The sequence below is a fragment of the Pelobates fuscus genome, chromosome 3, assembly GCF_036172605.1.
Source record: "Pelobates fuscus isolate aPelFus1 chromosome 3, aPelFus1.pri, whole genome shotgun sequence".
Taxonomy (NCBI): Eukaryota; Metazoa; Chordata; class Amphibia; order Anura; family Pelobatidae; genus Pelobates; species Pelobates fuscus.
Genome location: NC_086319.1, coordinates 299,188,460 through 299,210,618, shown reverse-complemented (window position 1 = coordinate 299,210,618; position 22,159 = coordinate 299,188,460). Strand labels below are relative to the sequence as shown.

Sequence of the window (22,159 nt, the reverse complement as noted above, 5' to 3'; positions counted from 1 at the left end):
ATAGGCCACTCCCAGCCAAGTCCCAGTATAATAGAAGGCACCACCCTCAGACCTTCCTCTTTCTTTGCTGCTCCACAGTCAGATATGTACCTAAGTTTTCTCTGTTCTGTGGGTATTGTCAATTTATTGTGGTTTGTTACTATTTTGCTGTTATTTTAAATGTATTTTCAGTTTGTGTTTAATAAAGTGTTTATGGTAGACTCAGGGTCCCAGACCAGCTGAAGTCTTTGTTGTACCCCTGTCCTTCTCGTTTTCTCTATGTCTTTTGCCCCTACTTGAGACTTCTGGTTTTGTTCCCTTCTGTCTTGTTTCTGGTCTTATTCCTCTTGTGTTCTCTTTGTTTCTCCTCTGTTTTGGGGCTCCCTGGGGTCCTGGGCCATTTTGGCACCAATTAGCACCCTTTTTAGCACCTCTGTTCGGCTCAGTACGACCAGTGTGGGGCTGGCGTTTGGCAGTTTGCTCGCACGAACGCCAGAAATGTTTGTTGATGCTGAGCATTTGTTTCTGAGAACTGAAGGGTAGACCTGGAGGAACTCTATGGCTGGGTCCAGAGAGCAATTTGTATCGCCGGGATTGTTAATGCCTCCCTGTCATTTGAACGGCATAAAGCCATTCTGTTTAAAATAGAGCCCGATTTGGCCAATATCTCCCTCACTGAAGCTGGTAAGGACGCCTACGACTTATTATTTAGCAATTCCTTTTTTAAGGATCTGGGATGCTTCGTAGGGGCGTTTACTGCCCTTGATAAGGCCTAATCCTCCATGTGAAAGGTCAGCCGCCGTGAAAAGGAGGCAATCGAATTGGTCCCTCTGGGTCCCAAAGGGATCATAAGCAATATATTCGTAGTGGGAAAGAAAGGTGGCTAAAGGCGCCCTGTCATTAACCTACGCCCACTTAATGTTATGGTTCGCTACAACCAATTAAAGATGGAGGGCATCCATCTTCTGAGGGACCTGCTCCTACGCGGGGATTTGTTGGCAAAACTAGATTTGAAGGACGTGTACCTGACGGTTCCGGTAGCCGACCCTTCTCAAAATCTACTTAGTTTCCGTTGGAAGGATAGAGTTTGGCATTTTACATGCCTTCCTTTTGGTCTCTCCTCTGCGTCTTGAAGTTTCACAAAGCTGCTGCGCTCGGTGATAGACTGGCTATGCAGTCGGGGCGTCTACCTGGACGATATACTGATCATGGCTCAGGAGCAGTCCATCCTTACGCAACATGTGCAATTGACCGTAGACCTATTCACCCGACTGGGGTTCATCGTTAACTGGGCCATCCAGGCACATGGAATTTCTAGGTTTCTTTGTGGATTCAGAGGAGGAATCGTTAAACCTTCTGTGCGCCAAGATTCGGATGATACACAAGGAACTTCACAGGGCACTTCTCCGTCCGCAGATCACCCTCATTTGGCATGGCTGATCAGACTGCTGGCCTCGTCTATCCAGGCGATGCTCACGGCTCCTCTTTATTACAGGGCCCTCCAGCTATGAGATAGCTCATCTGCGAGAGGGTGCGTCTTACACGGATCTGGTTACCCTGGATGGCGAAACGAGGGACGAACTGCAATGGTGGATCCTAAATCTGTCTGCATGGAACGACAGGACGATCTTTGGCTTGCAACCGGAGTTCACCATAGACTCGGACACGAGTCTCCACGGCTGGGGTGCCCACTGCAAAGGTGTGTCGATGGGGCGTCGTTGGTCAGACTCCAAATCCTGGTTCCACATCAATGCGTTGGAACGTCTAGCTGGCTCTTTCACGATCCGGAGCTTCGCGAGGGACCAGGTGCATTCGCCACCGCATGGACAACATCTCAGTGGTGAGATACGTCAATCACATGAGCGGCACCCAGTCTTCGGTCCTGGCCAGATTGGCGAAAGAATTTGGGGAGTTTTGTCTGGCTTGGAACTTAGTGGTCCAAGCGGAATATCTACTGGGCCTACACAATGTCCAGGCAGATTGGAATTCACGGTATCTCTCGGACAGCAGCGACTGGAAATTGGACGCAGAAGTGTTCTCAACTGTGTCATCTCTCTGGGGTCCTTTTGTTATCGACCTATTCGCATTACGACTCAACGCCCAAATCCCACGATTTTTCAGCAGGAGACCAGACTCGATGGCAGGACTGGCATGGGGACTGTGATGGACCACCTGGCACCCCGACTGGGTGCCTCCGCCAATCGATGCTTCCTAGCTGATGCTGAGGACCATAAGCACCGCACCGGACAGCGTAAGCACTGTAGCCCCTTAGCCGCCATAGCTTGGCTGGGGTTTCGCTGTCCCTTCCCACCCTGGACCAACTTCTTGGATCCAGCTTCCATTGGGAAGGCCTCCAAGAGAGTATAGCTGTGAAGCTCTTATAAGAGCTAGTGGTTATAGCTTGTATAACAATCTAATTATTATTTTTTGATTCTGTTTTATATTTGCTGCTATTGGTGGACAGTAAAGAAAGGGATATGCAATACTCGCCTCCGTGTCTTTAATAAAATCATGACTTTTCGTCATGTAATAGCAAAATCATGTAATTATCTCCCGGATACAGAAAGTATGACACAAAAAATACCCCAAAAACACAGAAAAAAACCACAGGAACCCGCATATTATACTTTCCCGGATAGCTGTAGTGGTTATGGGGCTTGTATTTCCTGTTGTGCCTATCGTGACCCTTTTAAACAAGTAGCAAAGTAGACTTCTGTAATCACATTCTTCATAGCAAGTGATAGGTGTGGACTGTCAAGATATCATTGGATTTGCCTCATCCCTAGTCATGAAAGTGTTAATGGGACTGGGATAAGAGCTAGCAATCTGTTGAAATGAAAGTTATGTTGTCCTGTGGGAAATAGTGTAGACAAGCTTAAGAAATATTTACAGCCCTAACGCTTTTCAACCTTCATTAAATATATCTCAATATCACCAGATGAACTATAAAAGAAATACAATGTGAGACTGAATGGGAGAGATTTGAACATTATCTCCTTGAATATAATATTTGTATTTACATAAATCAGTCTGTGTTTAAATGTTAAGGGGGATGTATTAACACGCATCACATTTCTGAAAATGGAACAATTGTTAAATAAACCAATAGAGTTTTGCTTGTTTCATTGGTTTGCATGATGATTCCTCCTCATTTGGAACTTCATCCTATTTTCTCTTAGTGACAATTGTATAAACCGTTCCCTTATATCTATGGACAACACATAATGAAAAGGGCTTCCTGATTATTATTAAGCATTTTGCTTTGGTTTTGAAGAGGTTGTATTTATATAAAAATGAGCCTTGTGTAGTTCTGACTGATGGTGTTATGTGGCTACTCTTCATGTCTATGTACAGAAAGGCAATGGGTCAGTTGCAGGAGATGAACCAAAGCCACCTGAGGACAACAACAGATTAAAGGTAAGTGATCCAAACAACTTAACATCTGCTCAACAAATGTACTGATTAATCAATCAAATAAATAATTTAGGTGAAATACAATGTATAAAATATTACTGGTTAAATTGTTACCCTCCACTTCGATTTTCATTTAATTTTTTTTTAAACAAAATATGTTTAAACATTTTATCAGAATTATCTTTCCTTAGTTGAGTCCAAAACTCTTTTCTGAAAAAAAAATCGTAAAACATTTTTGGTTTGCAAAAAGCCACATTTTCAGGAGAGATATTCCTGTTTGTGCAAAATCTCTGAGGGTGGAACCAGAGGACAAAATGATCACTTGACATACAGGAAATGTGATGCAAAAATACATAAATTCATATCAGCTTCAGTGTCACAAGTTTCTTATACCAGCACAAAATAGACTCTAGTCATTGGCTGTTTATCTCACACTACTATCTAAGATAGAACATTCATCCTGGAAACCAGTGGAATATTCCTGCTGGCTGCTTCTCGTAGAGTAGATCTTAAAACCTGGGGTTTGTAGTCTAATGCTGAACCAATTACACACATACATCAATTCTAAATGCACTTTTTAAATAGAGCTTCTAAAGCATTCGAAAGGTCCAGAATTTTGTATTTATATTATTAAAACAATTAACATTAACATCTATTACTGAGTATCATTCAAAGCATTACCATGGTGCCACATTTATGGCACTCATGGACTATATATTATTATGGACCTGATGTCTTATGTCCATAAACCAAGCTAAATGTGTAATCTATCAGCTTGTTGAATGTGTGTAATGCATACATCAACCCATTAAAAGCATTTTAATAAACCCTCTTGAATAAATATATACAGTATTGTTTATCCTATATTGGTTGTTATCTTTATAAACAAAAGTGAACTTGTTTTAAGAAATAGTGATGTAGAACATGTGTCTATACAGTGCTATATTTAATGATGGCATTATGAAGATTTACCATAAAATTTCTTTATTTTACTTTAGTTACTTGCGGAAATCATTGATTCATGTTATGAGAACATATACCGTAACTTTTTTAAATACTGCATGAAGTAACATGTACAGAAATCCCTCAACCCATATATTCATAATATTTTGGCCCTCTTAATGTTATGTCTTTTACTGTCTATTTTGGCAGTTTCACCAATAAATCTGCTTCATTTTTTTATAATTGCCATAATACGCTTTAGATGGCCTAGTGAAGATTTATTTGCAAAAATGAATTTGATTCTATAATCAGATTAACATTTGATTTAGTGTTATTACTCCCAGTTTGCAGCCACTCAAGAAACATTAATTGAATAAATGCTTAACTGCTGGGAGTTAACTGGCAAGCATTGGGTACATTTTGGTCCCTGTCAATGAAAAGAGATGATGTCATGGACTCAAAAAACTATTTTTATGTGTTTTTGTGGTTCTAGTTTTTCTTTTCTTTTTTTTTCAATAGACAGACTCTGTCTTTAAAATAACATTTATAAATGTATTTTGTGTATATAACACTAGTAAATGGAAACTTTTTTAGAGAAGTCTGATGACTGATCTCTTTATTGACCAATCTTAGCTTTGGAGTGCCCAATATTTTGCTTACCCAGTTGCCATTTAAATAATTAAATACACTGCTGTGTCTGTTGTACTGATTTCCTACATTTTTGCACAAATAAATTAATTTTTGTTGTACCTCTGTCCAGCTGAAGCCATTCCTTACCAGAGGGGGAAGTTCGGCCTCTTTGCACAACAGCACCATCCGCAGCACCATCTTCCAGCTCATGATCCATACTTTGGACCCTTTGGGAGAAGGTAGGAAGACTCCTCATAAAGAGTTATAGTTAAGTTTGTGACAGACTGACCAATGACAGACCTTGTCTCTCATGACCACAGGGAATTTTACGTTATATTATTTGTGTTGACATTCAGTCATAATCAGAGCCTTTAGTGTTCAGGACACTAATAATTGTGGCCTTGATTTCATATTTTTGGATAAGAATTGCATATGACATTATTTTTGAATAGACATTTTAAGTTATTTTTAAAATTATTAAAATATCAATAAATATGTAATATAAAAAAGTACATCAATATATACATTTTTAAAAAAAATATTTTATAATCTTATTAAATCATTTTAAAAGTTTCTGCAAATGGTATTAAATCATTTGAAAAGCTTTTTCAAAAATATTAAATCAAAGCCCATTTTTTAGAGTATTCAATAAGCAAGTTAAACTAAAAATCAATCGAAATCAGAAGTATTAGCAACTGTACTACTAAGTGGTTGTGACAGTGGGTGCACTGGAAGGAGGAGGAAATAGAAGAAGTAAATAAAACAGGAAGTCCCGTGATGGTCAAGAAGGGGTTTGAACTATGGAGGATCACAGGCATGAATGAATAGGTGGTCTATCAGTAGTTGACCAAAAGCCCACATTGAATATGATCAGTTTAAAAATTTATTCCAGTTATGGGTGTTAAGTGGAGAATAAACAGAACATGAAGCACATGCAGTAAGTATTGCAAAATTAAAGACATAGGTGGTAGTATATAGTTTTACTCTGTGTGAGAAAGGATAGGAAGGTGCAAGATCGGTATGCTAGTGGAAATAATTGGTAAAAAGGATTGGTAGATTAGAAATCAATCTTGTTGTTGCCAAAGGTAGAGGAAACTTGAGCAGACTGAGATGTTAGAAAAGATACAGGCAGCAGAATATAGAATTCTCTGAAGGGTAATACAGAGAAATCCAAAGAAGAATGAATCACGGTAGCCAATCCTGGTAAACAATTTCCCAAATTAGATGGAAAAGTGTTGGTGACACTTTGATAAATCTCCCTATTATGTTTTCTCTCTTACAAAATATAGAACCCTTGGAAAGTCCTGCGACTGCTCCAAAAGATAAACATTACCATTAGCCGAGAAAGCTCAGACCTTAGCTGCTTCTTTGCTGCTGCATTTTTCCCAATCAAGTTCTCTGCTTTATTTTTAGCAATATTATTGATCTACACCGAACATATCTGTCATACACAAACACTGCCTCTACACAAAGGGCAAAGAGTTTGTTAAGATCATTGATGGTTTATATCGACAGCAACAAGCATATCTTCAACATTGCTTTATATGACATTTACATATACATGTCTTTGCATTGTTATCAGCCACGTGTGACTTCAATGACAATCTTCTTATCTTGCTGCTTACTAGGGCAAAGTGACTGTATGGACTATAACTACCCTAACACTCTACAAGCATTGGTGTTGTAATCCATACCAGCTGGCAGAATAAACTTTACCTATGTCTGAAAACTGCCAAAATTATATTTAGATACCCTGCATTATATTCTTTCATTCATTTCATTAACATTTAAACACATTTGAATGATATACATGAGACAAAACAGGACTTTGTCTAATGTATCCCACATTTTATCCCAGCTTTTGCTCAAGAGTGAGATTATCTATTCCCATCATCTCATGGAACTTTCCATGGACCCTGTTTTGTACAATAGCTCCCTGCAAATGGAGCTGCCAAAAGTTAAAGCATGGTAGTGGGAGGATGGTGCCATAGAGATGGGAGTGTTTGAGGTATGTACACCCTGTGACGGACTGCCTGGCACCTGACTGGGTACCTCCGTCAGTCGCTGCTTCCTAGTAATCCTTGAGTACCACAAGCACTGCACCGGACACCATAACCACCGTAAACCCCACAAACAAAAAGTGTTGTACGTTAAGGGAGTATAGTGATTATAGCAATCCCAATAGTGAATATAGCTCTCCAATCCTCCAAACATGAGCCTACACTTCATGAAGGGGTAAAGCGTTCTTTTTAATGGGAGCCACACACAGCCTTTTATGTCAGTCCCCATGCAAGGGGTTTCCTCAAACATATTCCAGGTGCATTCCCCACTGGACCTGAGAGTAGACTACAGCAAAAACATACACATGATTACATTGGATCTCAGGTCCAGGATATTCCCACATAAAACAAGATAATCCCTCCTCTGTGCCTGGGAGATAATTGAGTCAGAAACTGTACTAAACTGAATTATCTCCAGGCACAGAAAACACATTTTACAACCTCCTGAAAGTACCCCCAAAACACATGGAAACCCCACAGCAGTCACATCCCCTGATAGCCCCGATCTGGGGGACCAACATATCCAAAAATCACCAAGATCGGTTCAGGGGTTGGGGATTTCCATGGAGGTCATAATTTGACCGACGCACACGAGGCTCCTGCCCAAAAGAGTTCCATGAAATCAGGGTGTGCGATCGGTCTCTTTCCGGAGTTCACAATACAACACAAATATGAATGCAACCAGTTCGTATGTACACTTAATCTGTGTCTCTTGTTTGGGAGTGTGTTTCCACTGAACACCACTCTTCTCAAGTGAATCCAGCCGAATGTACGAAGAGATGGAAGTCCCAGCGGTGTTCGTGCCGCCGAGTGTCCGATTAGAGTTCCATGCACTCGACGAACAAACACCGCTCTATGTGTTCGCGGCTAAAGATGGCTGCCACCACGTGTTCACCCAAATGAACAACAACCACCCAGCCGATCCCCCACTAAGTTGCGGTTTAGAGGTGTTAATAGGGGTAATGAGCTGCACACTCCACTTACGGATGGTCCAACTGTTCGGTAACTGAACAGAATAAGTACAATCCGTTCGGTAAGCCCCATATACCGAACCATATAAGGGAAAAGGCACGAACAAAGCCTTTCCAGAGTCCTGAACCAAGGTCTAATACATAGGCCATAGTCCTTGGGTAAGAGGCTGGTAAGCAGACCCCTCCAAGGACCAGTTGCGAGGTTACTTTCACCACACACCCCTAATGACTCACTATCTTCAGCCATCACAATACAAGCTGACATGTTACATTAACATGCAAAGAAAACATACAAAGATCACACAAACAGAGAACTGGCAAATTTAGTGCTGGGAAGAAGTACAAAGGAATGACATTTTTTGATGATAACTCAAAGATCTTTGTGTGGATGGTCCTACTCATGCAGAGCATGCAATATTTGATGGATGTAAGCTGCAGCCTCCTTCTGCATGACCTCCACAACATGATCGGTCATTCAGAGAAATGTGAAAAGAGTCTCCATTGCCACCAATAACAAGAGTCTTGAATTATAAATGCCATGAGCACTATCTCAGTTAACACTGCAGTAAGTTGTTCACTTGCACAACATCTCCAGGAAGATCATACATACTTTTAAGTCATTTAGCTTAGCCAGCCCAAATACTACCTCAAACTGGGAAATGGTCCAGTGGGCCATTCCAGGTCTGAAGAACATTGATTTTGGGGACAACCAGCCAATGCATAAACCCATAAAGTGCTGCGCTAAAAACAGGCCCTAAACAATTCCTACATGCTGTCTCACACATATCCCAACCCACTTCCTGCTATCTGATCCGCAGTAGACTGGTGGGATCCTACAGGTGTAATTGCCCCCTACCTTCCTTGCTAGATCTCCCATGCCATAAAGGCCAATACCACTTTGACATTGCATTGATACCCTTATGTGCTTTAGGCGTCCTACGTTTTAAATAGAGTACAGTTAAAACAGTTCTAGCTTTAAAGAGAACTAAAAAATACGAAACGTACTCAGTTTTCCAAATCTAGCGCTTGATATTGTCTCCCACAATGCTATTATCTCCCACAATGCAATTAAGTATAATCTATTAATCTTCTGCCTTGCAGGTTTTCATAGGATTTCCAATATAAGGTTAACATCCTAAATGGGCATATATCTCTGTTTATTCCACCTCTGCTCTGCACTGGCCTAGTTGCTGTAAAAGGATTATCTCTTTGGCTTTAAAGTATAGTTTAAAAGAGATTGAAGCTAAGTAGATACATTTCAATTATGTTTAGTGTGAGGGGCAGTGGGAAGAAGAAATACGGGCAGTATCAATACCAGACAAATGTAGGATGTATAGAAACACTGTTGGCAGCAAATACTTTTTTTGTTGTTTTGTTTATAAAGAGCTGTTCAAACAGCAATGCTGTACTATTTACAGACAAAACATAGACATAGCTACAAAGGATGGAGTGAGATAGAGGATGAAAATAGATTGGAACCAGGGCCGTCTTTAACGCAGGGCAAAAGGGGCAGTTGCTCCGGGCCCACTTGCTCCTGGGGGGGCCCAAGGCAGCTGCCTCTTGAGCCCCGCTGGCCACAACAATTTGTTAAATAAATAGATAATAGATATATTCTGCTATTATCTATTTATTTTGGCATGCCCCAGCGATCCTCATCCATCCAATCCTTCACTATGCGAGCAGCATCGCCGCATAGTCCAGGACTGACTTGCTCCTCCTCCCTACCTCCATGGCTCTGCGCCTGCAGTGTACTGCGCACGCGCATCACGTGATGTCATGGCAACGCTAGGGTGAGCCCGGGGACACAGGCAGCGCAACGGCCGTCATCAGTCTCCTGACTCTCCCCCCAGAACAAACAGCAAAGCGGCACCTGAATCCTGAGCCTGCTGGTCTCCAAAAATTTAAGTATTTAATTAATAAGGAATAAGGGGAGCTATTACTTGTTTAAAAGGGGGTGGAGGGTTGGAGAAGGGGACAGGGAGGGAAGTAATCTGCAAAATAAAAAATTATTTGTGTCATAAGCTGTGCTAAAAATCAGGCTAGGAATGTGCTTAGTTTTTTCTTTTTTTGTGTAGAATAATGATACAGCATTTTATTTCATACTTTTGTGCTGTTTTTTTTTTTTTCATTAAGCACCATCATTTTAAGGATTTTCTTCCAAGTGACATTTGTATTTTTTACGTAAGAAGTGAGCCATGTAGATTTATAAATACTGATCCCTGCTAATAAATTCTACTGTTTACTTTATCTACACAGGAATATTCAAGGGACACTATTGTCACCAGAACCACTACAGCGTAACATAGTAGTTCTGGTGTCTATAGCTTGTCTCTGCAGCAGGGCCGGACTGGCCCACCGGGATACCGGGAAATTTCCCGGTGGGCCGTCGGCACCTGGGGCCGGGGTGACCTGCGGCCGCAGGGAGAACTTGAAAGGCGGCCGCAGGGGAAGCTTTTCATGAGGCCGGGAGCAGGCTCTTCTGGGGGAGCAGGCTGTTCTGTCTCTGCTCCCCCTCCCTCGCGTGCTAGAAAGAGACCGGGGCCGGAATATGACGTCATATCCCGGCTCCGGTCTCATTAAGCTGCGCGCGATGGAGGGGGAGCAGAGACAGAACAGCCTGCTCCCTGGGGTGGCAAAACATATCCTTACATATTACATGCGACAATATATGGTGCAATGACTTATGGGGCTGGCATAGATTTTTTTTTTCCAGGGCTGCTTTGTATCCCCAGTCCGGCCCTGCTCTGCAGGCTTTTTAACATAAACACACAGAGAAGACGCAGTGGTTACATTACTGCATAGGATTACCTCTAGAGGCCACTCATCAGATGGCCACTAGAGGTGCTTCCTAGTCCAGTGTTACACAATGTGCAACACTGGCATTCACGTTTAACACTCCTCATAGAAATGCATTGATTCAATGCATTTCTATGAGGAGATGCTGATTAATGTGGCAAAGCTTAGAGTTTTGCCACACATGTGCAATAGCCTCCCAATACTTTCCTATGGGAAATTAGTGGATTGGCTGAGATGTACTTACAACCTGCACATTCCTGTGCATTGTATTGATAAGGTGATCTGTAATACACTCACAAACTGCACGTTGTGAACCAGTTCTTTATGTTTACATTAAAGTTTATTGGTCTACAAGGTGTGTGTTTTTTTTTTGTGTGTGGCTGTTGGGGTGAAGAGCGTGATTGCATGCTAGGGAGTGAGAGGGCGGGATCCAGGGGGTCCAAGTAAATTCTTGCCCATGGTCCAATCAGTATTAAAGACGGCCCTGATTGGAACTAAAAGGAAAAGTGTGATGAAAGGTTGTTTGAGGATTACATACACATTTTCGCATTACAGCCCTTGTTAGGTCAATATAATGCTGAATAACCCACAAATAATAATATGAAAATCTTAACATATGTAACCTATATGTTTGTTAACTTTTAAATTATTTGGTTTCTTGTAGCAGTTAAGATGTTGATAATGTACTAGACACCATTTTGTTTTAAATTGAAATTTTATAAAGTTTTACCACAGATAAATTAGTGGATAAAAATTACATAAAGGATATATGAACCACGGCTTTGTAAGTTACAATAATATGTCCCTGAGACACTGATTAAACTGAATAATACAAAAGCACAATAGTGCCAAGCTATGGGTACCGTCAGCAAAGTTTAAAGGAACACTAGAGTGTTAAAATCAATATCTAGCCCCCCTGCCCCTCCTTCTTGTCTTCCTAAATATAGAAAAATCTTACATTTATTCCAGTCTGTTGGTGCCCTGATCTGCCTCCTTGGCTGACATCATCAGAAGTGATGATCTCAGCCAATCACAATGCTTTCCCAATGATTGTCAATTCCAAAGATCTCAGCCAAGGAGATCTCTTAAAAGACAGTGTTTACATTAAAATGCCTGCAGGGACTGACAATACTAACCAGAACAACTAAGTTAAGCTGTAGTTGCTCTAGTGACTACAGTGTCACTTTAAGCAAGTAATCAGCTATTTTTACAGTTAGCTCAAGAAACAGATAGAGAAATTACAACTGCTTATCCTATTATCTAAACTCATTTTATTGGATATTATGCAGAGGGTCCACAGCAGTATGGGTGTCGGTATTATATTTCCTATATTGCCGATTCCCCCAGAAGGGCGGGGAGACGCCAGAGAAACTGTTGTGAAGCACAAAATGTCTGCTCTATTATTGATCTGCAACATAATATGAAAGGTAACTTGGCACTAAACTAGATATCTGGACTATGATACATTGTGCAGCGCTGCGGAATTTGTTGTCGCTAAATAAATAATATAATAATAATAATAATAATGATAAAAAGTCAGCCAGTTCATAAGGCCCACATTGGTAGTCCAGAGTCCTGATAACTGCGATGCAAATGTTTATCACATACCCGTGCCACGTGGTGGGGGGAATAAACAAGTAAAAGAGAAAGCCCAAAACCAAAAATGAAAGTACCATTGTTTCAGTCCCACAGCCATCATATTTCCGGGGCAGTCATAATGTCAGTCCAGTGGTAAGTCTTCTTGCTTCTGTTGGCCTCAGCACAAATAGGGTGACATTCTCAACAACCTAAATCTTCCCAATGTCCAGTGCTTCCAAGATATCTCACATCATGTGTGGCACACATTCTTCCATGGATATGAGGAAGCTCATAGTGCCTCACCTGTAGGTGACTCCATTATTGTGGAGTAAGGTAATTGCTTGAGATGTGTCATTGAAAAAGTTCAGCTTAAAATTCTGGAAAATGTATTCCCCGAGATACCTTTTATTCTAATATTTCCAAACATGGACAAAATGTATTCTTCAACCCATGCATAATAGTCCTGTGTCTGTTCTAGTAAGAGACTGAGGCTCAGGTACATAGTGTGTCAAGGTGCAGCAGTAGGAGCAGGCTCAGAGTCTGAGGAAGATTCTCCGGAGGCGTAATCCATGGTAGGGCCAAGGGGTTTACGAATTCTCACTCTCCATTGGCGTGTACAAGTTGTATTTTTTTCTCAGATCCATTTAGCCATTTATAAACTCTATGCTCTTGATAGTCTTGACTTTGTCCAGTTTACGTCAAGCAAATCATATGATTTATACATAATACACTTCCAAGGTACAGAATTTTTTTTATTGTGACACAAACGATAATTAAATATAAATCCATTTATATAATCCACATTAAAATCCATTTTAATTGCATGCTGTAAAACTATATAATGTGGAAAAGTTGAAGGGGCTGAGTACTTCAAAGCACAGTGTGTGCATACAGAGCTGCATGGTGAGAATTAGCAATGCCACGAGAGTGTTTGGGAAATTGCCAGATTGGCATAGTTAGCATAGTTTTAACTGCTGACTAAGCTTACACATAAAAAGCAGAAATAAAGACGCAACAGTGATTTAGAAAGATAATCGGGGGGGGGGGAGGAGGTGTCTAACGATTAAGATGGCCAGATGCGTTTTTGCATGGCTCCGGTTTACTTTACACTGAAATGCATCCAATTCACCTATAAGTGACTCAAGTATTCTCCTGCTCCAGCTGCAGACTAACAATACAGCTGCCAGCATCGCTATACACCTAAGTTACTCCGGTCTTTACCTGATCATGATCTGCGGCCTAGGGCGCCCAGTGACTAGGGGAGGTAGCCAATCTCCCAAACCAGGGACTACTACTCATTGCAGACCCTTCGCAGCCCTGTATCCCCCCTCCCCACCCCTCCTCTGGATCGGTGGGAGTTATCCCGTCCCCACCTGAAAAAGCTAGCAAAAAGCTACTAAAAACAGAGGCATAGAATCCCTTACTCACCTTCACAAGCAGAGCCCTCGTGGCAAATCCAATCCTCACTCGGCATCTGGTGAATGACAGTGGAGCCAGCTCTCAAGTGCAGCATAACTGTGGCATCGGTTGAAGCAGGAAATCTGGCTCATCTCCAGTCTGCCTTTAATGTCCCACTGTCACTCACTGTCTCACTGTGCCCCCTGTTATTCTTTTTTTTTTTTTTTTTTTTTTTAATTCTTTATTTAAGGATTGTCAGAAAATGAGAAAACACGTCTTGTACAGTTTGACCGGTTTGCGCAGAAACCGTCCTTTGCGTATACATTTTTGGTGTTACAAGTCATAGTTTCAGGGCTTACGCAGAAGCCAATGCAGACTTTAGTGTGGGTGTCTTCTCGGTCGGTTTGTATGGATGCCGACCATTGCTCTCATCATCCGACATTTTTAACATTTAGAAATTCAAATAATGTTATACATGTGCTCATTACACATCTGTTGGTCATTGTTTAGTAGAGAAAGTAGGTTTGAAGGAATAGCAGGAAATGAGAAGAAGGAGGGGAGGGGTGGGGGGGGGAGAGAGACCCTCCTTGGCTGTTCAATTTGCTGCGATGTTGAGCACCCATACTCCACACGCTGTTGGGTAAGTGGGTTTGCGAGCTGGGTTCTTGCTGTAGGGGGCCCACAGCTAGAGATATGGGCGTGTTCTCGAGCAGGCGGTGGTGAGGAAGGCCTGAGTATGGGCGGCGGGAGATGCGCCCTTCCAGGGAAGGCCCCTGTTATTCTACCTGTTCATAAATCGTATCGCCTGTAGCTATACCATTTTTGCCTACTGGTCTAATCTGCTATATACCTGGTGACTATTATCGTTAAGGTTCATCTTTCCTCCTGCAGCATGTTCTGTTATAAGCCTTCCTACTCCTAATCTTATGCTGATGAGCTCTAGGTGTTATATGCTCACCGGGTTGATAACATTCAAGGGGTGACTCCCCCCAATTAACCCCATCATGCTGGGAATAGAGAGCGCTCCAATCTATTACTAACATAGAACGCCTCTCTGACCTTGCCACAATACCCATTCACAGGCTGTTGATAATTTGACATGCTTACCTTAACTGCCTCAGACTAGAAATTACTGATATACTGTTTAGCATCATCTTCCATGCTCACTTTAGTAAGCAGTTACTGTGTTAATATGTCTCCTCTCTGTTCATTATGACACCAAATCTGGCTCAGGATTAGAAACTAGCACCTGCAGGCGTGGAGCTCCTGTTTTATCTATATTTAACTCCTTATAAAATGTGTGACTCTTATGACATGCCATGCCATGTAATATACATGCCACTTTTTGTTGTTTTAAATAATAAAGTGGATTTGTCACTATACTCTTACTACCGCACAAAAGAAACAACAAAATGTAAAGAAAAAAAAAAAAGAGAATCAAAATGACATACAGTTTGAAAATTAGAGTGAATATTGTGTATAGCATATAGCCTCATATGTGACAAAGGGTGATGATCAAGCAAAATAACTGAGGTGTTAACTTGAAAGGATTGATGGACGTTTACATAAACAAGGTAAATGATTTACTTTTATTATTAATCTAATTATTATTTTTTATTAAGTATAAGTATGGTTACTTCAGATTCTTTTTGGAAGAATTAATGGAACACTTTAGTGTTAGAAATGCAAAGCTGTCATGGGGGCGGCGCCTAGCTACTGAGGAGAACGGTCGCACGCCGGCTGAGCTCCGAGCTATCAACAGGGAAAAACCCACAAATAACCCCCTTCTAAGGGTCGAAACCACCCCAGGGGGATCACAACACCACCAAGAGCCCAATGGGGAGGAAAAATAAAAAACTCAAATTCGAAAAGCCCACGATGGGCATGAACATCGATGAGATGTGGCGACAGGCCCGAGGAGCCTCGAACTCCAATATGGCGTCCTTGCACGGCGGATGCTCTGACTTCTATGCAGAGACGTCGGATGAAGATGGAGGGGACCTCACCCCGGCAAGGCATAACTCACCACCAGCCCAATCGCAACAGCCGCCCCCAGTCACGGCACCCACGCCAGTGAGCATGGAGGCCATCAGGGAGCTTATGGCGGAACACCATAGCAAAATCTCGGCGGATGTTGCCTCGATTAGGGACACACTGCGGGGCCTAACAGGGCGACTAGGAGCCGTGGAAGGCACCTCAAGCACCCACGCCAGCCAAATCTAAAAGCTTCAAAATGAGGTACAGGAGCTGAAACAACAATCTAGTCAAAACGACCACCAATTTGCCGAGCTCGAAGATAAACGCCGCCTAAAACACCTCAAGGATGGGGGCATCGACGATAACGTACCTGATACGGGGCTGCCACATGTCATTTGGCGGCTCCTCACGGCCCTATTGACACCCAAGGTAGCCAAGGCCATAGTACTCAACGGCATATTCCGTATTCCTAAGCCCGCCAAAGCCCCTACCGCAGCCACACGAGATGTAGTCCTGCAATTCCAGACCTTAAAGGACAGATCCGCAGTACTGGCGGCCACCAGAAACCACCCAACTTACCTTTTCGAAGAGATGAATCTCTCCTTCTATGCGGATCTTTCAGGGGCAACGCTGGTATGGAGAAGGACCCTACAACAGCTAACTTCCCTACTGCGAGATCGCCATATACAATACCGCTGGGGCCCTGCCCACAACTTGCTGATTACCAAGGGCAACATCACACTCACAGCACAACACATGCACGAAGCACCAGCGATCCTGGGACAGCTGGAACTCCCCACGGACTCATTATCACTACAAAGGCCTACAGAACGAACCAAGAACCCATCGACTTGGGGCACAGCCAACGCGGCGGAATTTATTCCCAGACGAATGACCGACGCACTCGAAGATGCTGCCGACACCTAAATGAACTGCCAAGGTTTTTTCATCTCACACACTGGGACGTTAACCCCCACAAATGAAGCCCACTTCAGTCACACACACCTTAGACCGGGACCCTCATCTACCGCAGCTACAAGGGGACGTTTTTTTTTTCCAAGCATACTACAATACCCTTTGGGCTTCGGCCCAAATATGGTGACATTGCCTATTCTTTTTATACATGTGTTTCGTTTTTTTTTTTTTTTTCTCAACTATATATATATATATATGTATACAGGTTTTTTATTCCTTTTTTTATTTTCCATTGTTTTTTTTCATTTTTATGTTTTTTACATTTTTATAGTCTAAACAACAGATATTGCATCACCACGAAAGCATACATATGCTCACCTGGCCGCTCATGGTTAGTCAGATGACCCACTCGTAGCTAGCGTGGGCAAAACGAATAATTTCCAACAGCCTAAACATATTAAACACTGAGCGCAAGCAATAGCCTGGAAACCCACACAATCCTCATGATTCGATAGATAAAAAGTCAGCCCAGTCTTATCATGACATTGTTGGCATTGTTTCTACAAGTTATAGTTTACACTCACTACGTATAACTACGCATATAATTAACCACCGGGTCAACGACCAGACAGAGCGGTCACACCACGGCAACTTAGCCGTGATTTTAAAATCTTCGCGAGCACACACTTACCAACCTGAGCGGAAACCTTTGAGTTTAGTCGAAAGGCCTGTAGGCCCCAACTCGATACACACTAGATATTTGTTCCTACCTAACATTTAACCTACCATAGGTTAACATTACTACACTTGTAAATGCATTATAATATAAACCGTGCTTCTACTCATGCCACTGTTTGACATGTAAATAACCTGTACGCTGTTGTGGCATTTCAACCTACTATGTACACACCTGCACGACAAAAATAAAGAATAAAAAAAAAAAAAAAGAAATGCAAAGCTGTGTTCCTCTGTCCTTCTTTCCACTCACTGTTTTCAAGCGCCGAGATCCCTCAGCGACGGTTCTCTCTCTGTCTCCTCCGACATCAGCGCAGTGAGGGAATCTAATGCTAATGCGCAGCGACTACCGCGCACACATTAGGCCTTCCGCAGAGGAAAGCATTGCCTCAGTGATTTCATATGGGGGATTTGAAGATGCTGGGCATCCTCATGAAATGTGCGAAGCGTCCACTAGAGGCAGTCTTAAAGGACCACTATAGTGCCAGGAAAACAATCTCTTTTTCCTGTCTACCGCCAGGCTGAAGGGGGGGGGGGGGGGGGGGGGAAGGGGTTAAACGCTTACTTTTCTCCAGGGCCGGGCTCTCTCGGCGCTGTGGACTCTCCTCCCCCTTTCAACGTCAGCACTCAATGCTTTCCTATGGACATTGGCGTCTTCTCACTGTGAAAATCACAGTGGGAAGCGCCTCTAGCGGCTGTCAATGAGACAGCAACTAGAGGCTGGATTAACCCTAATGTTTCTCTGAAACTGCTATGTTTAAAGCTGCAGGGTTAACCCTAGATGGACCTGGCACCCAGACCACTTTATTGAGCTGAAGTGGTCTGGGTGCCTATAGTGGTCATTTAACCATGCAATGTGAAATGTAGATTCTCTGCAACTACAATGTTTTCACTTGCAGCGTTAAGGGTAAAGGGACAATGAAATGAAGTGGTCTGGGTGCCTATAGAGCACCTTAAAGCAGTGGAATTATATATATAGCGATAGCTTGCATCAGACAGTCTGTTTAAGCATATCTGCTCTGTATTTGGGATGGGCCAGATGTTGTTGTCCAACTAACTTCACAGTTTAAAAGTAAAATCCCTGCTGGAACATTCCTTCTGGAAAATATTTTTTAGAATTTGTCCCTTTCCAATCACACATTTATGCATACCACCCATTTGTCTCTATTTAGGAGGTGCAGTCCCTAGACCCTATTTTGGGCCCACATTTCTCTCTCAATTGTTCTAGGAGCTCCACATCGTTGGTGTGTCTGTGTGTAAAGCAGAGCTCTACGGCAATTACACTTAAAATAATGTGTCTGTTAACTGCAATAAATGTGTTTAGATATAAGTCTCTGTAAATAAGATACATTGTTCTTGTTCTAAATTACATTTTAGTTGCATGCAATGTTATTAATAAGTTAACCAAAATTTCTCAGAACAGCCCGCATCTGCTCACACCCCCACTCACAACCCTAAAATGAAAGTGTCCTTCTTTGTCTGTTTGGGGGGATCTCATATACCTTTATAACTGAAAAAATAACCCCTTTAACTGTTTTTTAATTATTTTTTTTATTGGTAGGTTTTGTAAAGGGCAGATGAGGGCAAGGAGATTATTCTTGATTTACATATTTTAAATTTGAGTTTATTTTTAACATTTAACATATTAATTTGATCTTTACTTGATATGGACTTTCATTGGATATGAAAAGTAGGCATTTTAGTTTTGTTTGCCATGGACCCTTTTTTTATACATAATTTTTGTAGTATTTGCTAATGGTGGCAAATGCATAGAGGTGCAGTTCAAATGACCATAAGCTACTACTTTATACTAATTCTTCTTGACCTCTCTGCTGCCTTTGACACCATTGATCATGCTCTCCTTCTTCAAACTCTTCAATCACTCCCCCAAGGCTCTGTCCTTGGTCCCCTTCTATTTTCTCTTTATATTGCCTCTCTTGACAAACTTATTGCCTCATTTGGATTCCACTACCACCTGTACGCCGATGACACCCAGCTATATCTCTCCTCCCCAGACATCTCCCATGCCGTCCTGCAACGTGTCACTGCTTGCCTTTCTTCCATCTCTATTTGGGATGTCCTCCCGCTTTCTAAAACTAAATCTCTCTAAAACTGAACTCCTTGTCGTTCCTCCTAATACTGATCCTCTTCTTTCGCTCTCCCTTCAAGTCAGTGGTATCCACATCAGTCCATCCTTGCAAGCGCGCTGTATTGGTGTCATATTTGATTCTGGCCTCACATCCAGCATGTTACCAAATCCTGTAGATTCCATCTTAAAACCATAGCCTGTATCCGCCCCTTTCTTACGCAAGATGGTACCAAAGAGCTTGTCCATGCTCTAGTAATTTCCTACATGGAATATTGTAACCCTCTTCCCAAAAACCGTATTGCCTCACTAGTCTGTAATGAATGCTGCCGCCAGACTGATTTTCCTCTCTAGTCGGTCCTCTCACACCTCACCCATTTGTCAGTCCTTACATTGGCTTCCTGTATCCTGTAGGAGTCAATTCAAAATGCTAACACATACCTATAAAGCATTGACCAATTCTTGCCCCTCTAATATCTCTTCACATATTCATAGGTATGCCCCTTCTCAGTCTCTCCCCTCTGCCCGTGACCTTCTCCTGTCTGCTGCTCGCCCCTGTACGGCCAACTCACGCTTGCAGGACTTCTCGCAAGGGGCTCCCTTCCTATGGAACAGCCTGCCTACTGCCATCAGACTCTCCCCTAGTCTTCAATCGTTTAAGTAGTGCCTTAAAACCCATCTTTTTAGAAAAGCTTATGGCCTCCCAGAGTAACCTGTACCTCACATACCTGTCTCTTGCTCACTCCTGAAAGGCAGCACTCTACTCTCTCCTCCAGCTCTGCTTCACTCCCACCTATTTTGATTGCTATTCCCTGTCCTGTTGTGTTTTACACCCCACCTCCTATAGACTGTAAGTTTGTTTGAACAGGGTCTCCTTCAACTTATCGTTCCTGTAAGTTTTCTTGTAATTGTCCAATTTATAGCTAAATCCCCCTCTTATAATATTGTAAAGCACTATGGAATTTGTTGCCGCTATATAAATGGCAATAATAATAATAATAATAAGCCTGTTTAGTATGAAAGTATCTTACATATGTGACATACCAGTGTTGCAGGTGTGTTGTTTTGTTTAGATGCAGGTAGTGGTCCATTAAGTAATAAAGATGTTGCAGTGTAATAAGTGAATCGTTATCTATGACAGCTATCTGTATTCCTGACCTTCACATCTTACCCAAAACATTTCACTGTGTGCCTGCTGTCAGGTATATTAGAGCACAGATTAATGTGAATCTTGTCAACTCTGCACAGCAGCCTGTAGCACTGAGCCTTATCTCTTTAATCCTGAGACACATAACCACGTGGCTTCAAGCTTCTGTCTTTTTCTATTACCATCATTTATATAGATGAACAATCAAAAAATCTGTCCATTCATTGTATAACACAGTATGGATGAGCTGATTGCTCATCTCATTAAAATCAAATGACATTCCTAAAAATGTAAAATAAGTGTAATTTTAACAAGTGTCTTAATCTAATTTGTGTAATTTATCCTGTTTACATAATCTGGCAAAAAAAAAAAGTTTTACTTAAATTGAAAAATATCGTGGCTGCTGTGAGCCAGGATTAGAGGTATTATCTCAGGTTACACATAAACCACTTCTCTTTGTGATTACATTAGGGTCTACTTGTTAAACTGTAAAATTACACAATAAAGATGGATGTTCTCTGAATTGTCTCCAACTTTCTATTCACTAAAAGCAACTTGGCTTCAAACTCAATTATTAGTACAGAGTTAGACTGCTGGACTCTGTTTAAAGGACACCTGTCACTTCCCCAAATTTTTTTTATTATATGTGCTTGTTATGTCTGAAAAATAAAACAAATTGAAGAAATCCACAATGCTGTATTTATTTAGCTGTATGCTGGAACTGAGTGCCTCCATCTTGGCTCCCTGAATCGTTCTTTTAAGTCTGCCCGTTACCGTCGTTGAACATAAGTACAGTGGGTGCCAGTGGCGTACACACAACCCATGGGGCCCCGGTGCGAAAACTGATCCGTGGGCCCCCCCGCGCGCGCGCTTACGCTGCGCGGGCAGGGGCCGCAACACATGGCGGCGGGCACCGGGTCGCAGGGCTGCGACCTGTGTGACCGCGGTATGTACGCCAGTGCATGCATAAACACATACACTTTAAGGACCACTACAGACACCCAGATCACATCAGCTCAATGAAGTGGTCTGGGTGCCAGGTCTCTAGTTTTAACCCTGCAGCTGAAAACATAGCCGTTTCAGAGAAACGGCTATGTTTCACTGAGGGTTAATCCAGCCTCTAGTGGCTGTCTCATTGACAGCCGCTAGAGGATTTTCTGCGATTCTCACTGTGAAAATCACAGTGAGAAGACTCTGAACGTCCATAGGAAAGCATTGAATAATGCTTTCCTATGGGCGGTTTGAATGCGCGCGTGGCTCTTGCCACGCATGCGTATTCGGAGCTGAGAGGTGGAGAGATTCCCAGCACCAAGGGAGTCCGGCGCTGGAGAAAGGTAAGTGCTTAAGACACACACACACAGACTCTCATGAACAGACGCACACATTTACTGACAGACACACACTCAGTGACAGACATACATACACACTCACTAACAGATGCACACAAACATACTCAGTAACAGACACACACACTAACACAGACTCTAACACACACACACACACTAACATACACTCACACACACACTCTAAG

The 22,159-nt window shown here is 42.2% G+C and overlaps 1 protein-coding gene across 4 annotated transcripts in view; it reads left to right on the top strand.

Moving 5' to 3' along the window:
- The window catches only part of SLC24A1 (solute carrier family 24 member 1), a 139,625-nt gene that overhangs the window by 6,000 nt on the left and 111,466 nt on the right, over positions 1 to 22,159 (top strand). For all 4 annotated transcript variants that reach the window (XM_063448773.1, XM_063448772.1, XM_063448771.1 and 1 more), the window contains exons 3-4: positions 3,334 to 3,396; positions 5,096 to 5,204. In XM_063448773.1, the coding sequence (XP_063304843.1) occupies positions 3,334 to 3,396; positions 5,096 to 5,204 (172 nt within the window). The remainder of the gene's footprint in view (positions 1 to 3,333; positions 3,397 to 5,095; positions 5,205 to 22,159) is intronic.